This window comes from Diabrotica undecimpunctata, chromosome 10 (genome assembly GCF_040954645.1).
Source record: "Diabrotica undecimpunctata isolate CICGRU chromosome 10, icDiaUnde3, whole genome shotgun sequence".
Lineage (NCBI taxonomy): Eukaryota > Metazoa > Arthropoda > Insecta > Coleoptera > Chrysomelidae > Diabrotica > Diabrotica undecimpunctata.
Genome location: NC_092812.1, coordinates 34,188,632 through 34,213,617, shown reverse-complemented (window position 1 = coordinate 34,213,617; position 24,986 = coordinate 34,188,632). Strand labels below are relative to the sequence as shown.

The 24,986-nt window shown below is 32.3% G+C and overlaps 1 protein-coding gene across 1 annotated transcript in view; it reads right to left on the bottom strand.

The window, feature by feature from the left end:
- Positions 1–24,986, bottom strand: part of dve (SATB1_N and homeodomain domain-containing protein dve) — a 189,949-nt gene that overhangs the window by 11,801 nt on the left and 153,162 nt on the right. Inside the window, exons 3-4 of the mRNA XM_072545959.1 lie at positions 22,663–23,099; positions 2,954–3,763 (exon numbers count right to left, since the gene is read on the bottom strand). Of these exons, the coding sequence (XP_072402060.1) occupies positions 2,954–3,763; positions 22,663–23,099 (1,247 nt within the window). The remainder of the gene's footprint in view (positions 1–2,953; positions 3,764–22,662; positions 23,100–24,986) is intronic.

The window sequence follows — 24,986 nt, the reverse complement described above, 5'->3', positions numbered from 1 at the left end:
ATTTCTCTGCCAAGCACGTATTCACATATTTCTCATGTCTTCATCGATGTTATTAAGGAACCTTGTTCTTTGTTCTGAGTCTTCCTTTTCTTCTATGACCAATGGTCTATCAAGGAGCATTTTTCTACACACATCAGAATATCGATGTAGCAAGAATAAATAACGGCAAGTAGACGAAGAAGACTTTTTAATGGTGACCAAGAACAAGAACTGACAAAGAAGATATAGAAAGACTAACCACATGTTGGAAGATAGTGCGAACAAACTGGATCCAAGCATTTCAGCACATTTAATCACACTAACCTCAATAACAAATGTTAATAATGATGAAAACGTCTTTCCTGCGCTATATCTGAATCCAAAAATCCTGGATTCAAGTACTTACTAAGCGGGATGACTACGAGGGTAGTGCCCAAGAAATTTGGGGACTGCCCTCGTAGGCCCACTGGTGGCACTCCTCCATTATGTGCTTGATTGATTGGACCTCCTGCAGCAGCATGATGGAGATAGTAGCTTACCCTACCTGTGCAATATATAGTCACATCGACCATGTTGAGTTCTGATTCGGTTAAGTGTGTCAAATCCAGGAGATCTCTCTGAGATGCAAGGTATAATTGTATTTGGTCGAGCTTTATGGGCCATTTGGTAATCATGTTGAATCCCATGGCTGCGGCAGTTTCTGCGATTTGTATGGGAGATTTTCTGCAGCGCAGTCGACTTTTGGTTTCACCTTCTATATATTTATATACCGGCCGCGCCGTTTTGTTAACGATTCTTTTGTATTCTTTAGTTAAAAGATTGAGTCGGCAAAGGTGTTGTGGTGGAATGTTACTCAGAACTGGTAGCTAATAGTTACTGTATCCATATCCATTTTGACATATACAGAGATATACCTTTCTCCTTTTTTCCTAGTAATGGCCTTGATTTTTTAGATCCTTCTATACATTTTTTTTTCATAATAACAAATAGCTTAATTTAAAAAATTAGTATTTCATATTATAAATAAATAGAAAATTAAAATGAATATATGTATATATATATATATATATATATATATATATATATATATATATATATATTTAAGGTTTATTCTATTTGTAAAATGAATCGTGAAATTAGTCTAAGAGTTAAACTTTTGCAATATCGTTGTCGCTGTCCATAGATATCGACAGTAATTCAAAAAAACAAATAAAAAAGGTAATATTAGTAAGGGTTAGTACAATGTTAGGCTAACTCTTCGGTACTTAACGAAATGCTAACTAGTAAATCCATTAGAAGTTATATCTAAAAAAATTATTGGGATATTGGCTGCTTATGATTAGAAATAAGTGATAGAGAGGACTATTTGTGTAGGTTTTTCAGATATATACTCTCCTAAAATTAAACTAACCACTATTTAATAGTAACTGAAAAGATAAGGTCTTATATAGGCAGAAGAAAGAATAGTAAGAAGATGTCTTATAATAAAATTATGTAAACTATATCCACTAAAATTTACGAATTATGCTCCAAATGAAGTAGCAAAAGAACATGGAGAAACATTTTACTTCCTCATTCCTCCATAGAATTAAACATAAAAAACTGTGACTACGTTCAAATACGTGTCTCAGGAAAATTGTAAAAAAAATTTCCTACATTTTTTTTGAACTTATTTCAGTTAAAGTCGCCAACCTGTGTGGTAAAAAAGCTGTATACCCATTTAAAAGTTATATGGATTGTTTATTGTAGCGTTTTAGAATGTTTTTTCGTATATTTTCCTCTTATCTTCCTGCAGGAGTAAAACTACAAAAATTATCTTAAAACGTAGCAAAATTTAAATAAAAACCCATATGTCGAAGGGATCTTGAAAGAAAACTTATTTCAGTTAAATTCGTCACAATACAAGTTGTTTTTTACCACTTATGTTGGTTGTGAGCTTGTTTTGAGTTTTCTTTTATACTTTTGAACATAATTTCTTGGGTTTTCAATATTTTTGACACCGCTTATTGTTTAATAAAAGTAACTTTCAGTCGTCAAGGATATAAGACAAGAATGCTGCATTTCCCTGCATTTTCAAGATTTATATAAACATTTGTACAAGAAATGTAGTAAAATGATAGAAATTTGAGAGAAATTTTGTCAGCGACTAGCTTGTCTTTGACGATATTATATATTTGGTCAGTCAATTAGTAAAAAAAATAATTGATATGAAATTAACACATAAAACACAGTATGCGGCCGTAGGATATGCAAAAACAATTAAGCAGTAATGGAAACATGATTTGGAATATAAATATTTGAGAGTAAAACTGATTGTAGAAACCTACAAAAGAACTGCTAAAAATAGGTAATGACCGAGCGATCACAAGTCAGTTAAACTCATTATTATATGATAAAACTAAAAAAACACCGATTTATAAAGTAGTTATGGATGTGTAGTGAATAGTACAGTTTGAAGTTTGAAAATAAATTAATAAATATCAAGAAGAAAAATAAACACAGTGAAAGCATTTTTTGGCGAAGGTGCTGCACAAATATATTATTTTCAAGATCAAATTAATAAGAACGAGAGAATCAAAGAAATAGTCAATTTAGAGGCAACTCTTACAGACACCACAGAGAGAAAATAGCTGTCCTTATAAGGCCATATAAGAAGAAGTGCTAATAATAGACTACCAATCCTCAAGAGAATAGGAAAAAGGAAGACTACAGGAGCTTTTAGTGAATTGGTCTTAAATTATGATATGTCTTAGATAACTCAACTTAGCTTCGACTCCAATTTCTTGAAACACTATTAGTCTTTTTTCTGTAGCCAATAAAGTGTTTAGCATTCGCTTATGATATTGTTTGTGTGCAATCTTATATTTTACTTTAAACTCACGTCTTTTAAAAACAAGATGCGTGTTTTCATTTATCTTGTGTGTTACTAAAGTTATAATTACCAAAAACAGTAACGTAGGAACATACTACCTACTTGTATGTCCGGTGGGGGTGGAGGGGTAGAAGATCGAGGGCTAGCCTCCCTGGAATCCTTACGGGTGGTGAGCGACAAGGGTCCCGTGGGACTGGAAGGTTGGACCTCGTTCATATCTTCGTCTTCCATATCGGATCCGGCGTTGGAAAATTCGTCAGACGTGTGGGAATTTGGCAACTGTCTTCTAGCCAGACTGTTTTTCAGCCTGTGTTCAGCTAGCCTATCGGAATTTAGGTAGCTATCAGCCAACAGAAATCCCCCGCCATTCGTAGGACTGTGATTGCTATATCCATTCACACCCATATGACATTGCAAGTTAGGAGTTGACACATTCCTTATTTCAGCCCTTTTCTGGGCAGCTCTAGCGTTTTTAAACCAGTAAACAACATTATTAATGTCTAAGGGTTTCCTACCCCTACGGGACTCCAAGCTATTCAATTCCTTAACATATTGCTGAATTTGTTGCCTACTTGGATGCTGGTTTTCTGTAAACCATCTCTGCAATTTTGGAAGCTCTAGCTCTGGATCAAAACTGGTCCTCATTCTTGTCTTTTGCGTGGGAAATTGACTGTGTACAGTTTGCATTGCTGGATGGGTTTCAGGCAACCCTCGTTCCATTGGTGTAGCAGCCTGAGGTGGAACTGAATACTGATTAGGGTAAGATGGCACGAACTGGGATCTTCCAGCTGGTGACTGGGGGTTTATTTGTGTCGTCCACCACTGGTCAAACTTACGACGATTTTCTTCCGAGATCTCCGGAAGAGGGCCTGCAGAGGGGTTTGTGCTTCGGCACAGTTGAGATAGAAGAATCTGAAACAATGGTACAATTCAGTTCATTATTTAAACAAAAAGTACTTTTAAAAATTGCTTTTATGTGTGTGGCAATTTAGTAAAAAATATTAAAATTTTATTTAGTTGATCATGTAGCTAAACACAACTCCAAAAAATTGGTATCGTTTTCTTAATTTGATTTTTAAAACATTTCTCTTTATTTTGTTGTTGATTATTTTCTTTATATTTGTAAATACACTTTTGCAAATTTTATTAGATTTATTAGACTATTCCGGCAATGTTTTGGTTGTGGAATCTTTACTAAATGCCAGTATATCACGACATTAAAAATATAACTTATTAACATATTATGTAAACAGTCTATATATATATATATATATATATATATATATATATATATATATATATATATATTCAAATTATTTTTTCGACCGTTTATATATATATATATATATATATATATATATATATATATATATATATATATATATATATAAACAAAATGTATTCCCTAATAGTATCTAATTTGTTTGCAACATTGTTTCGACATGTTTACTAACCTTGACAAACCGATTATCGACAAACTCGCAATTTTTCAAGACAAAATTATCTGTCTACAACAAGTAACATTGATTTTACTTTAAGGTATCTACTAGGACAAGCCACTGACGTAGTTGCTAATAGCCAGGCTTAGCTAATCTCACTAACTACATTGTGCATTTCAAGGAAATTTCAACTGCATATCAACATACTGTTTAACAGCTATAAATAATTCTAAATGCAACAATGTCAGTTGAGGTAGAGCTTTGTAATAGGTAAACATATCATTTATAACAGATTTACTAAAAACTAGAAGCAATTTTTATTTACGCTTATAATAAATATCTTCATATTTTTTTTTATGGCGGAAGTACTGGAAGTGGGAAATTTAAACCGATGGTTCTAAGGGAGGACGTTCCTCCAGTGATTATTTGACTGCCTATACCTTTCCTGCTTTAATACCTCGAAAAATTCTTTAAAAAAGATTTCTTTCCCATATATTTATTTCTTTCTTGTTTCGGTTTGTTTTGAAACCCTTGTTTCGCTTTTATATATATTTTTTCAAGTGGGGAGTTACAAAAAACATAGTTAGGAGACTAATATCTTTTCTAGTGATTAAGTAACCCTAATTTGGTACCTGATGATGGGCTGGAAATAAGCTAGAAAGTGAGATACATTAAAAAATACAGCATATAACAAACTTAATACCTATTAAAAACCATATCCCTTAATAAAATCATAAATACACAGTGTTTCCTTTAAATTTGCTAACATAACGTGGTTTTAAAAAATGGATAATATTTGTTAACGCCCTGTATAGTTTTTATGACTAGTGGTACAAACCGCCGGTTCTCAAATATAAACAAAACATTTATTACAAATCCCTCCACTCATTTCATACATTAGAGATTACTAGACTAGAGCCACTCTGTTTTTCGAACATTTCAGCAGCTTATCCCATTCCTTTTTATCCACAAAGCTGCATGAACTGATTCAAAAATTCGTGGAACAGATATTCGAGCGTGGAGCAACGAGTGGGCTAACGACGAGCTTATAAATCATAACACTTTGTGCTTTTCATTTGAATAGTAGCTGAACCTGAGATAAATCCGGGAAATAGGGTTTTCAACGTCTGCTTTTAAGCACCTAATCTCGCTACACATAAACATTTGCTAATATATGCTTCTTATTATTCCCATCTTATCTTCAAATCTCTGTTAACCGACTAATTCGGGAGTTTTCCTCATTTTAATCTTGGTAATTATATAAACTTTACCCTTGTGTATACGAGGATAACCTTTCGAATATGAAGAGTATATTTATTAATATATCTTTGTTGAAAGAGGTTTTATATTTTAAAATTTATGGAAATAAAATTAAATATTTTTGACAAACCGCGCGAATATGACTGAAAAATTTAATATCTGATCTAGGTTGTAATTCAAAACTTTTTATAAAGAATAACTGTTTTTCATAAAACTAAAAATAAAAAATTTTCCCATATGGTGCAGACCTTATTGGACCGTATACTACACCGTAACTATATTGTACAGACCAGACTCATACCAAAAAAAAAATAAAAAAAAACAAGACAACACCTTACTTTGAAATTTCTGTTACTGCTCCTATGATTATGCAACCTTCATCGCAAGCTTTGGCATAGAAGCTAAAGCTGTTCTGTTTACTCTCTCTTAGTCTATATTAAACAAGCAACGTTTGAGTTTTTATTACTAATAAATAAGGTAAAAACCAAACACAAAAATACCAACACTTAATGTCATTTGAACTTGGGGTAAACCGCCAATGTTTGTGTAGGTACCTTTTTTGTGGCTTTTATTTATGTGATATTTCTTTCATTGATAATAGATTACTATATCTAGCGATTAAATTCTCAATGTCCGCTCTTTTGTTCAAGGAGTTCTGTGTAGTTTTAATTAAACACATTTCTAAAAACAGTCTTTTGTTGTGACTCCTTTCTCTTGTCAATATTTTTACTTGGTCATGGTTTGAAGGTCATGACTTAACGTTCACTTACATGTAATGCCCTTGAACTTTATTCAGATTAACGTGACTCTTGTGCGATGTTAATCTTACTGACATATTCGTGGACGTTTCTCCAATATAAACTTTGTTGCAACAGGGTAGAGAGTACACCACATCAAAGCTTTCTGTAAATTTAAGGGTATTTTTAGTTTCGTGTGTAACTTTGATACCGTTTTTATATTTCTGGTTCCAATTTTATATTCGGTACTTCTCAAGTCTATTTGTTAAGCCCAGTATATGTGGTAAACATATGCAAAAAACATTTGCAGTGCATTTAGAGCTTAGCAAAACCACGTATTCTTACGAAGGGAGAGGTAAAACGTTTGCAATGTCTTTACGAGGAAGTTGCAACCAAAGAGGAAGAAAATTATGAAGATTCAGATTCCGACGAGGCTATTGTTGGAAAATTAGAAAATGAAGATGGTAATCATAACTCAGAGTCTGAATTCGATTTATCAGACACCGAACTAAACTTACAAGAATGTATTTCACAAGGTGGGCCAAACCAACATCTTTATTACAATACCAAAGATGGAATGAAATGGAATAAGACATGCGGATCACGAAATGTTAGAACTAGACAAGAAAATATCATCACAAAACTTCCTGGAGTTATTCGTGAAGCGAAAAGTTGCACAACTGAAAAGGAATGCTGGAAACTGTTTTTTAATGACAAAATTAAACATATTGTTGAATGTACTAATGTATATATTGAGCGTGTGTCCGTGAGATATAAAGACAGTTTTGATGCGAGGCTAACAAATATATGTGAACTAAAAGCTCTGATTGGCCTACTTTACTTACATTTACCGTGGAGGTAGAACTTCAATTTTTAAGTTTTGGGAAAAAAATTATACGGGCATTAACATATTTCCGGCAACGATGGCTCTCCGCAGATTTAGATTTCTTATGAAGTACTTACGTCGAGATGATATTCGTACAAGGGATGAACGGAAACAAGTAGACAAACTTGCAGCAGTTAGAGTCGTATTCGAGGATGTAGTTGAAAATTTTCAAAAATATTATGCCATTGGCCAAGTTGTCGCTGTAGTTTTAGAATAATACCTTCCATACAAACCGGACCGATACGGTCTTAAGATATATTCTTTGGTGGATTCTCGCACTTTCTATACTTATCAATTAGAAATCTATGCCGGTACACAACCACCAGGTTAATATTCTATCAGTTCTGCAGCCTACGATGTGGTTGAGCGGTTTTGCAAACGAATCTCCAAATCCAACCGGAATGTCACAATGGACAATTGGTTTACATCAATTGAAGTAGCACAAAACTTACTGACAAATCATAGTCTAACAATTGTAAAAACCCTAGGGAAAAACAAAAGCATATCCCAACCAAATTTTTATTGAACAATAGACCGCCAAAATCAACTATGTTTGGATTTACCAAAGATATGACAATATTGTCCTATATACCAAAGCCAAAAAAACATGTTCTTTTGTCAACCTTACACCATGATGACCAAATCGATCCGACAACCGGTGACGAAAGTAAACCTGAAGTAATAACGTTCTATAACTTTACGAAAGCTGGTGCGGACACAGTTGATCAACTTCGAGGTTCCTATACTGTCGTAAGAAATACAAAACGTTGGCCCATGGTCATCTTTTATGGATTGCTTGATGTTGCTCTAATAAATGCATTTGTGATATAGAGAACTAACAAACTGGATCTAAAAACAAGCAAAAGAAAAATATTTATTTTAAAAGAACTAGGTCTTCAGTTAGTAATGGACAATATAAAAGAAAGAGCTCAATCTCCTCATTTGGCACGAGATATAGGAGAGCTTGCTGCTAACCTCAGTGGTGTTGGACCAGTACAAGCACCTGCGGAATTGCAAAATAAAAGGGGGCGTTGTGCTTTTTGTAGAGATCGTAAAACTCAATACATGTGTCACTATTGTAAAAAATTTATTTGCTTGGAACATACAGTACCTGTTTGTCGCATATGCATTGATAATATGACTAAATAAGTTATATGCAAGGTGTTTTTTAAACATCGGCCATATTGTAGTACGTAATTTCTTTTATATTTTTAGTTTTAGTATTATAATAGAAGTTCATTTTTTTTATGTATGTAAGTTGCCTTTAGTAGTGGTTCTAATATATGAAACGCAAACCTGTTGTTACAAAATTAAACATATAAAATTCTTAGTTTCATTTTTGGGCTTCTCAGACCCAACCCGTTCTTACGTGTATCAAAGTATCACCCGTGTACATAAGGGTTAACCTACTAATACAGCTTTCAATTAAGTCATCCAGTAAAACAGAGGGTCTAAAAAACAAGGACAGACAGGTTAAAGTAAGGTGTTATTTTGTATTCTTTATTTTTGGTATGAGTTCTCTTTTTTTGTACCATGTTAAATTAACCTAAAAATGCATCTAATAAAAATAGAAGAGACATGGACAATATAGATGTTGTTTATAAATAAAATAATTTTATGAAATTGTGAGAAGAAAAAAGAAAATTATGTAAATTAAATTCGTTATATTAGGTCATGCTGGTAGTTTTAGTATAGGTTTAGAGTCTAAATGGAAGATGCTATATTGATGAACCGATAGGTCTACCAAAGAATTTTAAATAATATAATATATATATATATATATATATATATATATATATATATATATATATTAGAAGTGATTATTTCGACCAAAAAATAATTTATAAATACGTTCAAATTATCGGGTATAGTGGTCTATAATAAAAATCTTTCTTTTTTTCTAAATTACTCAATATTTCGCTATTTATTTAAAAGCTTCCTCAGGAGTAAAGTAAAAACAATTTGAACATTACAAAAAATGGCGTACAAATACATTTTAAAACACTTACAGAATTTAAAAGATTTCGCAAATAAAAACTGACATTGAAGTATTTGAAATATTGAATGTCAAGATTAAATTGTCTTAAGCACGTTCGTTACAGCTATACGATGAAAAATTAAAATTATTTCAAATGTAAAAATAAAAATAACGATAAAAGAAAAGTTAGAAGAATAATATTTATTTGATGAATTATTAAGGTTAGTTGTTATTAAGATGAATGTTGGCTATTTTTAATATTTATAAATTTTGTTCAATATGTTACAATATATGTTACTTAACTGTCCAGTGTCCGTTTTATAATTTAAAGTGTTTTTATTTTTATTAATGTAATACATTTCAAGAAATAATCTACTTTTGTAGTTATCAGTCAATCACTTTTATGTTGTGTGATGCGTTGTTTTAGCCATTATAATGTTTGACCAATATAGCTATTTTGACATCCTAAACACGGTATTTCATAAACGACATTACTTTTATATAAGGTTGGTACTGGGTCTTTGATTTTTAAAAATAGTTGTTTGCTGTTCATGGTATTATATTTAGCTATACTAATATTAGGAACATTTTTGAATATGGATATGACAGAATGAGTTAGACCATTAATAAAGGGAAGTTTTTTATATTTGATTGATTTGTTATTAGAATCATGGACGGGACCGTCATAGAAATTAGTGCTGTAAATTCTATGACGGTCCCGTCCATGATTCTAATAACAAATCAATCAAATATAAAAAACTTCCCTTTATTAATAGTCTAACTCATTCTGTCATATCCATATTCAAAAATGTTCCTAATATTAGTATAGCTAAATATAATACCATGAACAGCAAACAACTATTTTTAAAAATCAAAGACCCAGTACCAACCTTATATAAAAGTAATGTCGTTTATGAAATACCGTTTTTAGGATGTCAAAGTAGCTACATTGGTCAAACATCACAATGGTTAAAACAACGCATCACACAACATAAAAGTGATTGCCGCTTGAGAAAAAAAAATACTTGCGCAGTGGTTGAACACTATGAAAACACTGGTCATATGCTAGACTATAACAAAGCTCACATTTTGGCACAGACTGATAACTACAAAAGTAGATTATTTCTTGAAATGTATTACATTAATTAAAATAAAAACACTTTAAATTATAAAACGGACACTGGACAGTTAAATAACATATATTGTAACATATTGAACAAAATTTATAAATATTAAAAATAGCCAACATTCATCTTAATAACAACTAACCTTAATAATTCATCAAATAAATATTATTTTTCTAACTTTTCTTTTATTGTTATTTTTATTTTTACATTTAAAATAATTTTAATTTTTCGTCGTATAGCTGTAACGAACGTGCTTAAGACAATTTAATCTTGACATTTAATATTTCAAATACTTCAATGTCAGTTTTTATTTGCGAAATCTTTTAAATTCTGTAAGTGTTTTAAAATGTATTTGTACGCCATTTTTTGTAATGTTCAAATTGTTTTTAGTTTACTCCTGAGGAAGCTTTTAAATAAATAGCGAAATATTGAGTAATTTAGAAAAAAAGAAAGATTTTTATTATAGACCACTATACCCGATAATTTGAACGTATTTATATATATATATATATATATATATATATATATATATATATATATATATATATATATATATATATCATTAGAACCAAAAAAAAGTTTGTATCAAATACCAATTTTAACATGTCCGTAAAAATTTCCCATGAAACAAAAGACTGTGTTTTATTATTCTAAGAGACAATTAAGTTCAATTTTTTAGTCCAATTTTGAATCTGAAAATATTTTTTTGAGCCCCGTATACATGTTACCAACCGAGTTAAGAAAAAAATTAAGTTAAGCAGGATTTTCCTTGCTCTATGATGTAAAAGGCTTTTGATCTCATTAATACCATCAAATAATGCTAAATAATCTTATTAGAAGCAGGGTTACTGCCATTCTCTGCACCCTTAATACATTCGTTCTCATATTATAATTCTTAAGGCGGCGCGATGCGCGAGCCCGCTATAACCAACTCCTTTGGCATAATGCTCTCTCTATTACAATATGCACATTATTAAAGAAAATACTAGGCTTCAATTTGCAATTCCTTATGCATTTATGAACAGCTACCATCAGACCTGGCTTATTGTGCTTTATCAAACAAAATGCACTATAATATATCTCGACATACTCCACCTACAGAAACGTTCAAAAAGTAGAAAACATAATCTACACGATTTGCGTCTTTATGTTACGTTCCAATAAGATAAACATGATAAACATTTGCATATAACCTGTTGGTAAAAAACGTATTTCATTCACTCATTATTATGTTTAAACTAAGGTATTGGCAATAGTGCATGACAAGAATGCCATATTGTCATATATCAAGTGCATAAAAACTTGTTTAAACCATTTACCCCTAAAAAGACGCTTAGAAACGAAATGTTCCGACTATTTTTTTTGCATTTCTACCACAGCAAACCTTTTTTATTCTATTCTATATATTTTTTAAGTTCAAATGTATTTTTTTTATTTCTCCGAGTGGGCCGGAAATTGTTATTAATAAATGACTTTTAACAAAAAAACAATTTCTCAAATCACTTCGAGTAAAATTTTTTTAGACGTATTTCATCATAAGTTAATACTTTTTCTCTCTTGGTAATTTTTCGAAAAATGCTACCTTTTGGAGTTATTTGCAATTTGTTGTCGAAAAAATACGTTCAAGTCCGACAAGGCGACTGTCGCGTTCAGTGAATATAGCCTCAGAGGCCACCAACGCGAGTCTCGCGGTCTTTGACTATATGACAATATATGAACGTTATCTCAACGGATTTTTCACGAATTACAACAAATATCTGCTGGCCGCTTCGAAACACTGGCTTATACTGGAGTTTGTGTTTGGTCTTCGAATTCTGATGTTAAACTTTATTCTGAGTATATGACAATGTATGAATGTTATCTAGGCGGATTTTTCAAAAATTATAACAAATATCTTCTGGCCCATTGATAAATTGGATTATGAAATATGAAACCCTCAATTTCATTGCTTACTTTTTAAATATTCAAGCTAGACGTGCTCGAAAACGACAAAATTAGCTGTAATAAAAGGTTGTAAACTAATAAAAGTAAAAGAATCGGTAAGCTTTGAAAGAATCACCATATTTATTTAGATTATATTGCATTTGCAATAATTTGTTGTATTATCATAATCTTATCCCGTCGGTTTATTTTGCTATGCATTCAGTAAATTATGTTTTTTGGTTTTACTGTTAGTCATTGCACGTGTGTTGCTAAATACTTCAATTTTAAATTATTTTTAAAATGAGTGATGAATAATGAAATAAAACGAGGTAGGTGGGAAACTTCTCAGCCAATCTCAGATGATGAATTTTTACACATATTAGAAGATTCACATGACGCTAGTGACGCAAGTGATGAAGATTTATATTGTGATCAAGATGATCGGATACACGATCCTAATTTACAAGAAGAATCTGAAGATGATGATGGTGATGATGAGTCTCAAAATATTATTGAATGGTCTTCAGAGGTTCAACATCCTACAGTGCTACCATTTACAGCAATACCAGGATTGAAAATTAATGTGGGTGGCAGCAATCCTATTGATTACTTCAATTTATTGGCATGTGAATTATTCTATGACCTGATTATTCAAAATAGCAATTTATATATTCTTTCTCTAAGTAAATCTGAGAAAAGTAGAATTGCAGCTTGGAAGGATATAACTGTAGAAGAATTTAAAATTTTTCTTGGTTTGTTGTTTCACACGGGAACCATAAAAATTAATCGTATAAATGATTATTGGAAGAAAAATCATTTATTTAGTATTCCAGTGTTTGGACAATACATGAGCCGAAATCGTTTTATGTTAATTTTGCGTGCCTTACATTTTAACAATAATAGTGACAATAACCAGTCCAGACTTGCCAAGATATCTCCATTATTAGATTTTTTTAATAATAAAATGGAGAATCTTTATTATCCATAAAGAAAATTAGCCCTGGATGAATCTATGATTTTATGGAGAGGGAGACTTAGTTTTCGTCAATTTCTCAAGGGCAAACTACACAAAGATGGTGTCAAACTGTATACTTTGGCAGAATGTACAGGGATGATTCAACGCATATTAGTTTATAGTGGGGCTAGTGACCCTGTAGTTGGAGGACGTAATCATACGGAAAAAGTAGTGCTAAATTTGATGGATTCGAAACTAAATGTTGGTCACTCTTTATATATGGATAATTTTTATAATAGTGTTCCATTGTGTAAAAAACTACTTTCGGTTAAAACTTATCTTACAGGAACATTGAGAACAGGAAGAGCGGAAAATCCACACGAAGTTGTTTCTCAAAAATTAAAACAAAATGAACTGGTGAGTGTTTACAATAATAAAGGGATATGTGTGTAAATGGAAAGATTAACGAGATATTTTAATGATCTCTTCCGAATTAGGTCATGAAATGGTTCCAACAATATCTAGGAAAGGAATTGATAAAGAAAAGCTCCGTTTAGTCGCTGAATATAACAAAAATAAAGGTGGTATTGACTTAGGCGACCAGATGTTAAATTATTATAGTTGCGAACACAAAACTATGAGGTGGTACAAAAAATAGGCATACATATTTTTCAAATTATGCTAATCAACGCATACTATTTCTATAATAATTCTAATACAAAAATGTCATTGTATGACTTTCGATTGTCGGTGATTGATAGTCTTTTGGGACCAAACCCAAAAATCCCTCAAGTCAAGAAAAATTTGACGTTTCATTTGCCATCCCATTGCCCTAAATCAGCTAATGGTATTACAAAACGACGACGGTGTAAATATTGCTGGCAAACTAAAAAAGAAAGAAAGGACTCATTGTTTCATTGTGCGGAGTGCCCTGAACATCCGGGACTGTGCTTAGAAAATTGTTTTAGACGTTTTCATGAAGAAATTGAAAATTAGATAATTAATTTGTTTTCTTGATGTTGTGGCCATTTAATAATTACTTATGTTAGTTATCTAGGTTCATAATTATATCTTTTCTCAATCAGATTATTATTTTTTTAAGTTCAACCGACACATTTTCTGCCCTGTGGCCACCAACGCGACTCACGCGGTGAGTTTTTTTTTGTGACCAAATTAATTTTTTTTGTGCCCATATTTATTATAAATGACTTTTTAAAGTGTACACTAAAAACTAATTAGTTTACACAAATACATCTTAGTGGCCCACTGTTTTCCCTTAAAAAAAGAGACGGAGCTGAACGTGTTAATTAGTTATTTTTGGGATTTTTTTTCTAAAAAACTACTAAATTCTTATTATCATATACAGCGATAGATTGCTCGAAATGCGTATTCGAAATTATTGGTTCCATGTTTTGAGCAATATTCGTTCTATAACATATAAAACAGATGATTTTGTTTCTAGAGGAATTAGGATTTCCCCCGATAGTTGCGGTTACGACAAAATATGATTTCTGTTGAATGAATCCTGTCTTGAGTTTTCATTGGTTTATAACAAGAATCTTAATCTATACATTCTTTGAATTTATGGATTACCTGATTCTTCCACTGAACTATTTTTTCAGAACCTGTTAAATTTGTTCGACGATCTGCCCAATAAAAGCAGAAAGATTCAATGCGGTGACTTGAATATTAATTACGCTGTTGCTTATGCTACCCAATTATCCTTGGTCAATATATTCGAATCGTATGGTTTCACAATGCACGTTAATCCTCCTACAAGAATTATTAAAACAAAATCTACCATAATTGATTATATTGTCTCAGATTTCTCACCCCTTGATGTACGCTCTACAATTATTAGTTCAAAACTATTTGATCATGAAGCAGTATATACCAAGTTTAACACTATTAAAAAACAATCCTCGAAAACCCAACGTTTCTACTCAGAACTTTCGTAAATTCCAAAATTTGTACTTGTCTTCTGGGTGACACTTTCTCTCTGTGGACGTGGCCTATAATTCCAGTAATTTTTTAGATAGGTTTGTCTGTATTTTCAATAAGGCATTTCCTTTAATATCAATTAAGTCAAAACATCAAATGGACTACCAAAGGTATCTGCACATTAGCCAAGAATATGCGTTAACTACTGTATAGTACTGTACAAGAAATTTACTACCAACGTCTTTGCCACTGAATATATCTCCAAGTACAAAGGAACCTATCTAAAATCTAAAGAATCGTCGAGCATCCTCCTCGCGAAATCCGAGCACTGAGTCCTCCTCTTGTGCGGCATACAAGGGCTCAGTGGCCGGACCCTACTCGGGTGCTCGGCCGGCGAGGAGAACAAAATTTATTTTGCCAAATTGGCGGCCGAGTGACCGAGCACACACTCTTTTCCGAACATAGAGTCGTCAGCCAAGGCTAGGGGCTCTATGGTCGGAACACACGCTTTTTTCTTTTGTTTTAGGGACTCAAGTCCCGAAGTCATGATAGAGTAACTTCAATAGAGTCAGTAATGTAAATAGGGAGAAAAGCCTAGATGTGGCTACCCCTACAGTTAGGTGGCATAACCACAGTCATTAAGGCTGTTTTATCGGTGCACCAAAACCTAGGGACAGTGTTTTCTCTGTTATTTACTGACAAAATGTCTCGAAATTTGGACACGTTATTCGAAATTATGTTGCCTTTAAACTGATGGTTTTACTTTTTTTATTTTTTTGAAACTTCTGTTGAAAAATTGGAATATACTGTTTAACGTTCTATTATAACCAAACTTTTTACGCCCATCACTCGAAAGAGTTTTTTTTTCTGTAATCGTTGATTTTTGTTTCACCTTTCTGTGTCCAGTAATAGTCGAGAAAAGCGTGTTCCAATTTTAAAGAAAATTGCTAAGACATACTGAAATCTAATAGTGAAACGTGTTACTCATCATTAGGCTTAGTTTCATCGTTATCGCCTTCGTGACGTCAAATCTCATGAACGTACGGTCAGTTAGTTCGTGTTAAAACTAATTTGAATGGAGAATAATGTATTTGTTGTCATTAAACTACCCGTCGGCCGGCGGCACTGAGTAAAGATGGTCTCGCGTAAGCAGTGTAGAAAAGTAAGTGATACGCCCATTTCAAATCGCAGTGTACTTGAACTGCTAAAACAGCCTTAAAAACAGAGGGTGTTCCATTACCCAGGACACCTTAAGTAACTTTCAGATCATAAGCCTCCTCACGTAAGTCACACGATGAGGAGGGGTGGAGGAAAAACCTGGGGGTCAGATAGGTACCACTTCGACTAGCGAAGTGTGACCGGTTTGATCTTCGGACATTAGATTGGTATACACATGTTCCTAGGGGCAGAGTTGATCACTGCGTGTGTGTGTGTGTGTAAAGAATCGTCCGGGAAGCTCTAAAAATGTTATAAGAGAAACTTGGTCCATAATAAACGATCCTTGAAATAAAACTAACATAGCTCAAACATTTTTTCTTTCAAACCCTGAAAATCGAAATGAATACTTCGTCAATGTGAGTAAAAATATCAACAACATCAACTATTTTGCCACAGCAAGATCCTATTTCCTATCTCCCCAATTCAAACAAAGTCTCAAATTCATTCTGTATAAGACCACTTGATAAATCTGAACTGATTCAAACAATTAGTAGTATCAAAAGCAAATCTTCTTTTCTTAACTTTCCCAAAAAATGTGTTGTAAGTCCTGGTCTCACTAATTAACTATTCTTTTGAAAAAGGTATATTTCCAGAGTGCCTAAAGATAGCCATTATTATTCCTCTTTATAAGGGTGGTGAAAAATTGAATGTCTGCAACTATACAGATTGAACGAATTTAAAACGGAACATACAATTTAATATATGTCTGTTTGAACTGCATTTGAAATAGTGGACCAATATAAAACTTGGACAAAAATAAATCCATACCCAGTGATAGACATTGTATAAAATATCGTTCAACTATCTGTCTCCTTTAAAGGAAAGAGGAGCTTGCCTAATAGTCGGAGAGATAGAGCCGAAATTTTGGAATGATCAGTAATACGACATTTCTCTATTGGAATATATTCATTGTAACTGGGTTAAGACTTTGCCTTACAGGCGGACCCCCTCGTGGTACAGGGGATGGCTATACAGGGATGAAGTTGTAATTTTTTTCGGAAAAATTAACGATCGATAATATGGCTGAAAATTTGCCCAGATTAAGATCTTGGTATACCTAGACGAAATCCCAAAGGGCGGACGCGAGAGTGGATACATAAGGGGTGGCGGACAGGGGTGAAATTGCAATTTTTTGGGGAAAAATTAACGATAAGTAATATGTCCGCCATTTTCATGGCTCATTATTTAGCCCCTAAAAACTCTAAATCCAAAAGGGCGGACAGCTGGGTTGGTACAGAGAGCCATAAAACGGGGTCAAATGTACCACTTGCCTGCGCATTTTAGGTCTATCTCTTGGACTATAAGGAAGCGATAAGTGGTTTGACAGCATAATAACTGCTTGTGTAGTCTAGTTTTTTCAGTGATTCTAGGCAGCCTATTTGGGTGGAGTTTTGATTTGTTCTTGAATGAATTCAGAATCCAGCAGCCCGCTGAAGTATTGGATTTTTATAATATAATTATTTGACAACCTTTTGTTGGCCAACCACCTAGAGCGGAGTTGACCCGAAATAGATTGATTTCGTATGTTCCGTTTTAAATTCGTTCAATCTGTAGACGTATTGCCTTACTACCGGTCCTATCCAAAATTATTGAAATACTTATAAAAACCCGATTTTTGAGACTCATTGAAAACAACATTTTATCAAAAAGTCAGTTCGGCGTTTTATCTAATAAATCTACCAGTGATGTTATGTTTTCTGTACTACATGAGGTCTATCAAGCACTAAACAATAATCTTTACATTGCCACTGTTTTTTGTGAGTATGCCAAAGCTTTTGATTGTGTTAATCACGATATTTTGAAAAACAAACTAAATTTCTACGGAATTCGAGGTATTTCTTCGAATTGGTTCCAATCTTACTTGAGGAATAGGAAACAACTAGTTAGAGCAAATGATACTGACTCTATCTAGTCACAAAAGCATTGTATGTGGAGTACCACAAGGTTTAGTACTAGGTCCTCTACTTTTCCTTATCTTTATAAATGACATCATTAACTTAAAAATCGATAGAACAATTTTTCTTTTTGTTGATGATACCAGTATTACCTAAAGGAACTCTAATATTGCAACTCCAAATGCAACTAGAACTTCTGATCTACTTAAAATAAAAACCTGATCCGACTCCTATTTACTCTCTCTTAATGTGGATAAGACAGTAGCATTATCCTATAACGGAGTTCTTCAACTCTTGCTTCTCAATAACAGTATCGTTGATTCTGTAAAATTTCTTGGTATTTTTATAGACAGCAACCTTAAATGGTCTCTTCATATCGATTTGTTAAGTAAGAAACTAGCCTCAGTCTGCTATGCAATAAGATCTGTTTCGAAGGAAATCAATTTAGCATCTTTCAAAATAACATATTTTTTTTGTTTGAGTCTCATCTTCGATTCATGGCCTTACTTTTTGGGGTACTAGTACAGCTGCCCAATCTGATGTTAATTTTTAATTACAAAAAAGAGCAATACGGTATCTTTTTTACCTCAGTAGAATAACACATTGCAGGAGCTTCTTCAAAAATCACGGGATTTTAACTCTTTACCTCTTTATATATTTTAGAAACTGTTTGCTTAATTCGTAAACACCTACATGTTTTTCCAGCAAGACCTAATCATGACTACTCCACCAGAAATTCAACCTTTGATGTGTATTTACCGATCCCGTCCACTGAGTTAGTAAAGAAGTCTATATTATATTCGGCAAAAAAAATATACAACCATCTCCCTTTGCAACTTAAATGTAGAACTTCTTTCTTTAAGTTCCGTAAATTGACAAAAGCCTATCTATCTGAAAGACCATATTATTCAGTGGAAGAGTTTCTTAACGAATAACTAAGAAATTACAGTACCTTAGTACTGTAATTTCTCAAGTTGATACATGCATCAACTTAAAGGTATTAGTTCGTACAATTTTATTATGCAATTTGCGATTTAGTTAAATTTTGAAATGGATTTTATATTTTATTATCTTTTATTTTGTGATATTGACGATTTATGTAATTTTAGTAAATTTTAAATTGTTATTGCTTTTTTTGACTTTTTGTAAGTTTGTCCATAAAATTGTAAAATTTTCAGTGACAATAAAGCATATTTCTTTGAGCATTTGGTGGTTGAAGGCAAGGTAGATGGTAAAAGAACCCGAGGAAGATCGCCACTACGATGGTCAGACCAAATAAAGTGCGCTACCGGTTACTCTCTGTCTAAGGCAGCACACCGCGCCCAGGAGAGAGAAGAATGAATAGCAACCATTCGTGAAATACCATAACGTCACCACATCCTTACGAAGGTCCAAATAATGGAAAATGAAGCGGTGGAACCTCCATTGCATTTACGCCGCCAATTCCTTAGCGACAAATTCACAGTCCTCCAAGATCTTAATGAGCTATCAGTTTTAGACCTCACCCATAGGTACTGGAGAACAAAAAAGTCTATACCTTTGGTAGAAAGCTATCTTATTACGGTAAAATATAATGATATTCTCTATAAAAGCCAAATTCCGCACTACTACGGTGAAATGGCAAAAACACTATTTTCTAGAAAGGTTAGGATATCTTACTTAAACTCACATTTACTCCCAAATATGTTTAATATAATTATTAAAGAAAAATTATCAGTACATTTTTACTGATGGGTCAAAAGATGCAAATGGAACGTGCAATGTTCCACGAAAATAAAAATTACCATCACCAGTATAGCTTACCCAGTGAATGCTCAATATACACAGCAGAAATGATGGCAATAATGTTTGCTCTTCAGTATGTAGTACTGAATCCTACTAGCAACTATGTTATATTTACTGACAGTAAAAGCGTGGTCGACAGATTTAACAACATTCAAACAGTCAAACACATAAACCACATTGAACTGAAAATTCTTAAAATTCTTAATGAAACTATACAATTAGGATTAAATTTAATAATTACATGGATCAAGGGCCATTCGGGAATAAAAGGCAATGAGATCGTAAATCAGCATATATGCTTGGAGAAAAAGTAAACAGAAATTTAATTCCAGCGACAGATATTGACACCGTTAGTAGACAAAAACTTAAAAATAATTGGCATTTACATTACAGTGAATGTAAGACTAGCTTAAACTTTTATCATTGTAACACTAGGATACCCTCAATACGATGGTTCTACACAGAATCTAATCGACATTTTATAAAGACCATTAATCGGCTGAGAGCAAATCATGCTCTTACTCCATCTTACACGCATGGAATCGGCTTATCAAATACTCCCAATTGTACTTGTGGCAAAATAGGCGATCTAACACATATTATATTAGAATGTGATTACATATTAATATAAACGAACTTTATAAGGAATTAATAAATTCTAAGTGTTGTTTTCCAACAAACCTTAATCTTTTAATATTTTCAAATAATATGGAAATTCTTCATTGCATTTACAAACATGTTAAAATATGTAAATATAAGTTGTAAATAGTATATAGGCATAATCTATTAATATGATTTGAAAAAAAAAAACCATACCACAAAGTAAAAAAAAACATAAAAGAAATAAGAAAATATAAAAAGAACAAAAAACAAAAAAATAAATTAAAAAAAAGAACAAAAAAAAGCAAAAAACAAAAAGCAACAAAACAAAAAAAGAAAACAAAAAAAACAAGAAAATAATAAAAGAAAAAAAAAGAAAATAAAAATATATCAAAACAAAATTTATGTATGTAATCGGAAGCGAATAACCGCAGCATTACCACAAGTACGTTTAACGAACGAATATAGACATATACCGGTAAATTGCATTTAAGAAAGTTTACTCCGCTCAAAATACCACTCTAATATTATTCTTAAACAAATTTTATGTATACTCACAACTTTTATAACTCCATCACTTGTTTTGACCTTCCAGCTCTAATTCACATCTTAGTAAATTTGCTGTTATAACCATGCATTTTGTCTTTGTTGGGGAAATAACATTTTTAATTTTCTGGGGGTTATATTAAATTGGTACTTTAAGAGAGTAGTATTATGTGGTCTGCATAAGTGACAAAATCAATGTTCGAATTTGAATCAAACTGAATTATGTTGACACACAGATATTGACTGTATTAATTATTGCGCTCTGCTTTTTTATTTTCGGCTTGCGATTCTAAAAATGAAACTTTAAAAGCACGGTATCATTTATCAGTATCTATTTAAATTGAAATTTAATCCAGAGCCCTAAATAAAAACAATAATTATTTACATAAAAAAATGCGGTGGTGGCATAACTTTACGTGTACATTTCAACGAATTTCGTTTGGCTTATCGCAATGCTCAAACAAAATGAATTGATGAGTAAATTTTTACTTATGTTGTCAATATAACTTATGTATGGACCCTTACGGTTAACAGAGGTGACGGTTAATAGAGAGACGAATAATCGAGGCTCCACTGTATCCATAAAAATATTAGGTATATGTAGTACTAACATTTGACTATGAATCTGCAATCAATAATAATTAAAAATTCAGTCGATTTTAACAATAAACACAAATAAGTCTGGCTAATTGGCTCTGCCAAAGCCTTTTTTTAAGAAAAAAAATCCTTACGAAGGATAAAGGATAGAGGAGGAGAAGGAAAGCATATTTCTATTCTAATTCAGTTAGTAGTTCTTTGAAAAAAAATCCCAAACATCACTAATTAAGGCATTTTTTTCAATAAAAAATTGCGTATAACTCGAAATGGAATCATTTTTCGAAAAATTACCAAAATCGAAAAATTTCGATGAGATACGTCTAAAAAAATTTTACTCAAAACGATTCGGGAAATTGTTTGTTAATAACAATTTCCGGCGCACTTGGAAAAATTAAAAAAGAATACATTTGAATTTGAACTTGAAAAAATATATAAAATCAAATAAAAAGGGTTTGTTGCAATAAACCACTTGCCTATTAGATTTAGTTTTCCAATCCGGAAAACGTTTTCAAAAAATATTATAAATTAAGAAATTATGTTAACTTGTAGATGTTTATCAAATGGCACTTTGGGTTGAACTTCTGAGGATGATGTACCCTGGGATTGATATTAAATTCTGATTTTTATGTACTTATGTAGTTAATTGCAAATGACGTATCTCTAACCTTCTACTAATTTGGTATATTTTTATTTATGATTTCTGCTTTTAGCAATAAGAAATACCATAGTTCTTAAGACATGCCCCCTCTTCCTGGAGAATTAAGATGGGAAACTTACTTCCCGTGGAGTTAATTTCTATTTTTATTTTTCAGGTTTATTATTGTTTAGAACTGTTAATTGTATCTTGTTTATTTAGAACATTTTGGTAATTACCTAATTGCAACACAACAAATAAACATTTTTGTACAAATAAAAATATCTTACCTCGTCCAAAGGGCATCCAGAAGATAACAGCAATCCGTGTGACTGCAGCAGCAAAAATCTGAGCAGCTTATCCTTAATCTCGTTGAGAACTCCAGGTCTTCCTCTAAAAACCTGTATTCTCAACGTAGCTACGGTGGAAAGTTCCCCCAATATATCCCCAACTGTAATGAGAGGGTCATCAGAAATCTGATCAAAGCTGAGAGCTTTCCAATTCTTGATAAGTATCGAGCCTTTGGCTGCAGCTGCACTTTCTGAGGAGTATCCTAAGCGGAAAAGAGCTGCCTGAACTAGATTGTGGAAAGGGGTTCCTACGGGAATTATGACGTAAGTGTCTATTTCGATCATTGGGCGCCTTCTCCAGACTCCATGTTGCAATGTTCGGCTTTCTTCTAACGAACATATAGCTTCTACTATGCAGTGGACTGGTAGAGACTTTGCTGAAATAAAAAAGGATGTTAAAAACATGATTGATACTCCATTAACAAAAATCTTATTAAAGAGATCAAAGAACAAATTATTTAGAATGACCAACTATCTCAGAATTAAGAAAACAGCAAATCAATGGTGACATATTACATGGATTTTCTCAGTAGATCAGCAAGATAATCTAATCTGAAATTATTAAAGCGATATGATATAGTAGGTATATCACCAGATTCAATACGATTTCTGAGAAGATTTAGAATAAGCTTCTAAAAATAAGAAAAACAACAATGAGCGGTATTTAACAGATTTATAAGTTGTTAACTTTCATAAAAGTATAGTGAAATCATTTTTGATTGCTTCGATTGTGAGGCTCCATTCTTCTCTGTTTTGAGCTGCTAGAAAAGCTTTGTGTAGAATATGGCCAATGATGCTTTAAATTTTATTCACTCTATAAAATATTACAATACAATGTAACTTAACTTTCATGTGTCTGTCTTATAATTAATTTACTTTTTGTTTTTGTTGATGTGGTTCATTTCGAGAAGGAGTCTTTTTTATAGTGGTTTTCTATATCCAAGATCTTGACATCTGATAAACTAAATGTGTGACCTGTTGTGTTGGAATGTTGCGCTATTGCACAAGTATTTTCTTTGTTTTGAAATTACTTTTGTGCTCCGTTATTCTTTGTTTTAATCACTGCGATGTTTGCCCTATATACTTCCGATCACATTCGAGACAAGATAGTTGGTAAATGAAATGACTTTGATTCAGAACCCATGTCTGGTGTTTTGATATGCTGTTATATTTAGCTATTCTATTTTTATGAATTCCACTCAGCAGCTTAATTATATCGTCAGTTAGGCCATTTACGTCGGGTAAATAACGGGAGCTGTTGGTCTGTTATCTCAGATAAATCTGTTATCAGAATATAATAAAAACTGAGCTAATGCTACAGGATTCTTCTACATACAGTAAATTAACCACTGATCCAACGTTGAAAATACCAACTAAATACAACAATTCTATTAAGAATCTCAAATCCATAGGTGAGATAGACGCTAATGTAGCAAAACAGCTGATGATTTACAACTCGATATTTCCAAAGTTATACAGATATAAATATGTGGATCGTGATAATTGCGATTTACGAGGAAAGTATTTAAACTATTGTTCCTTTTTTAAGCACTAAGAGGATAAGAACATCAGAGAATAAGCTCATTTTGAATTTTTATCAGAAACCAACTGACTCAAGAAGATTTATAAATTATTTCTCTCAGCTCTCAAAAAGCCAAAAACATAAAACTGTTGTTACGATGAAGAACAGAATTTTGCACATTAGCAATGATATTTTCGTTCAAAATAATTTAAAAACATTTTTGAATAACGGCTATCCTTTATGTATATTTTGTTTTCTTATAATAATAAAGAATATATATTTAAATCTACCATAATTCATTATAAATTATAGCTAGCTTATGTTTATATTATAGCTAGAATAATTTAGAAAGTAATAGATTAAAAAATAAATATATTTCATTTTATTATTTAAACTCCAAAATCGCGATTTACACTTATTCAAATGACAATTATTTATGTGTCATATTCTCCGAATACACCGCCTACTTTGCATCTCAAAATGCCGTCTCCGTCTGCTATCAATTGATCGTTCTTATCAAGGGGTTACTTTTCGTGGTACACATTCCATTAAATTCAGGTTGAGCCCCGAAAGTATCGAATCATCTGCCCTTATGCCGCCTTCTTATTCTTTATCTTTCCATCGACTTTTTACTTCATGATGACGGATCATTTGCTAACTGAGATATGCCACTGCATGAATTAATGTTTCTTTTTGGACAGGGACAAACTGGAACGTCGAGCCTTTTAAAATAAACTTATTT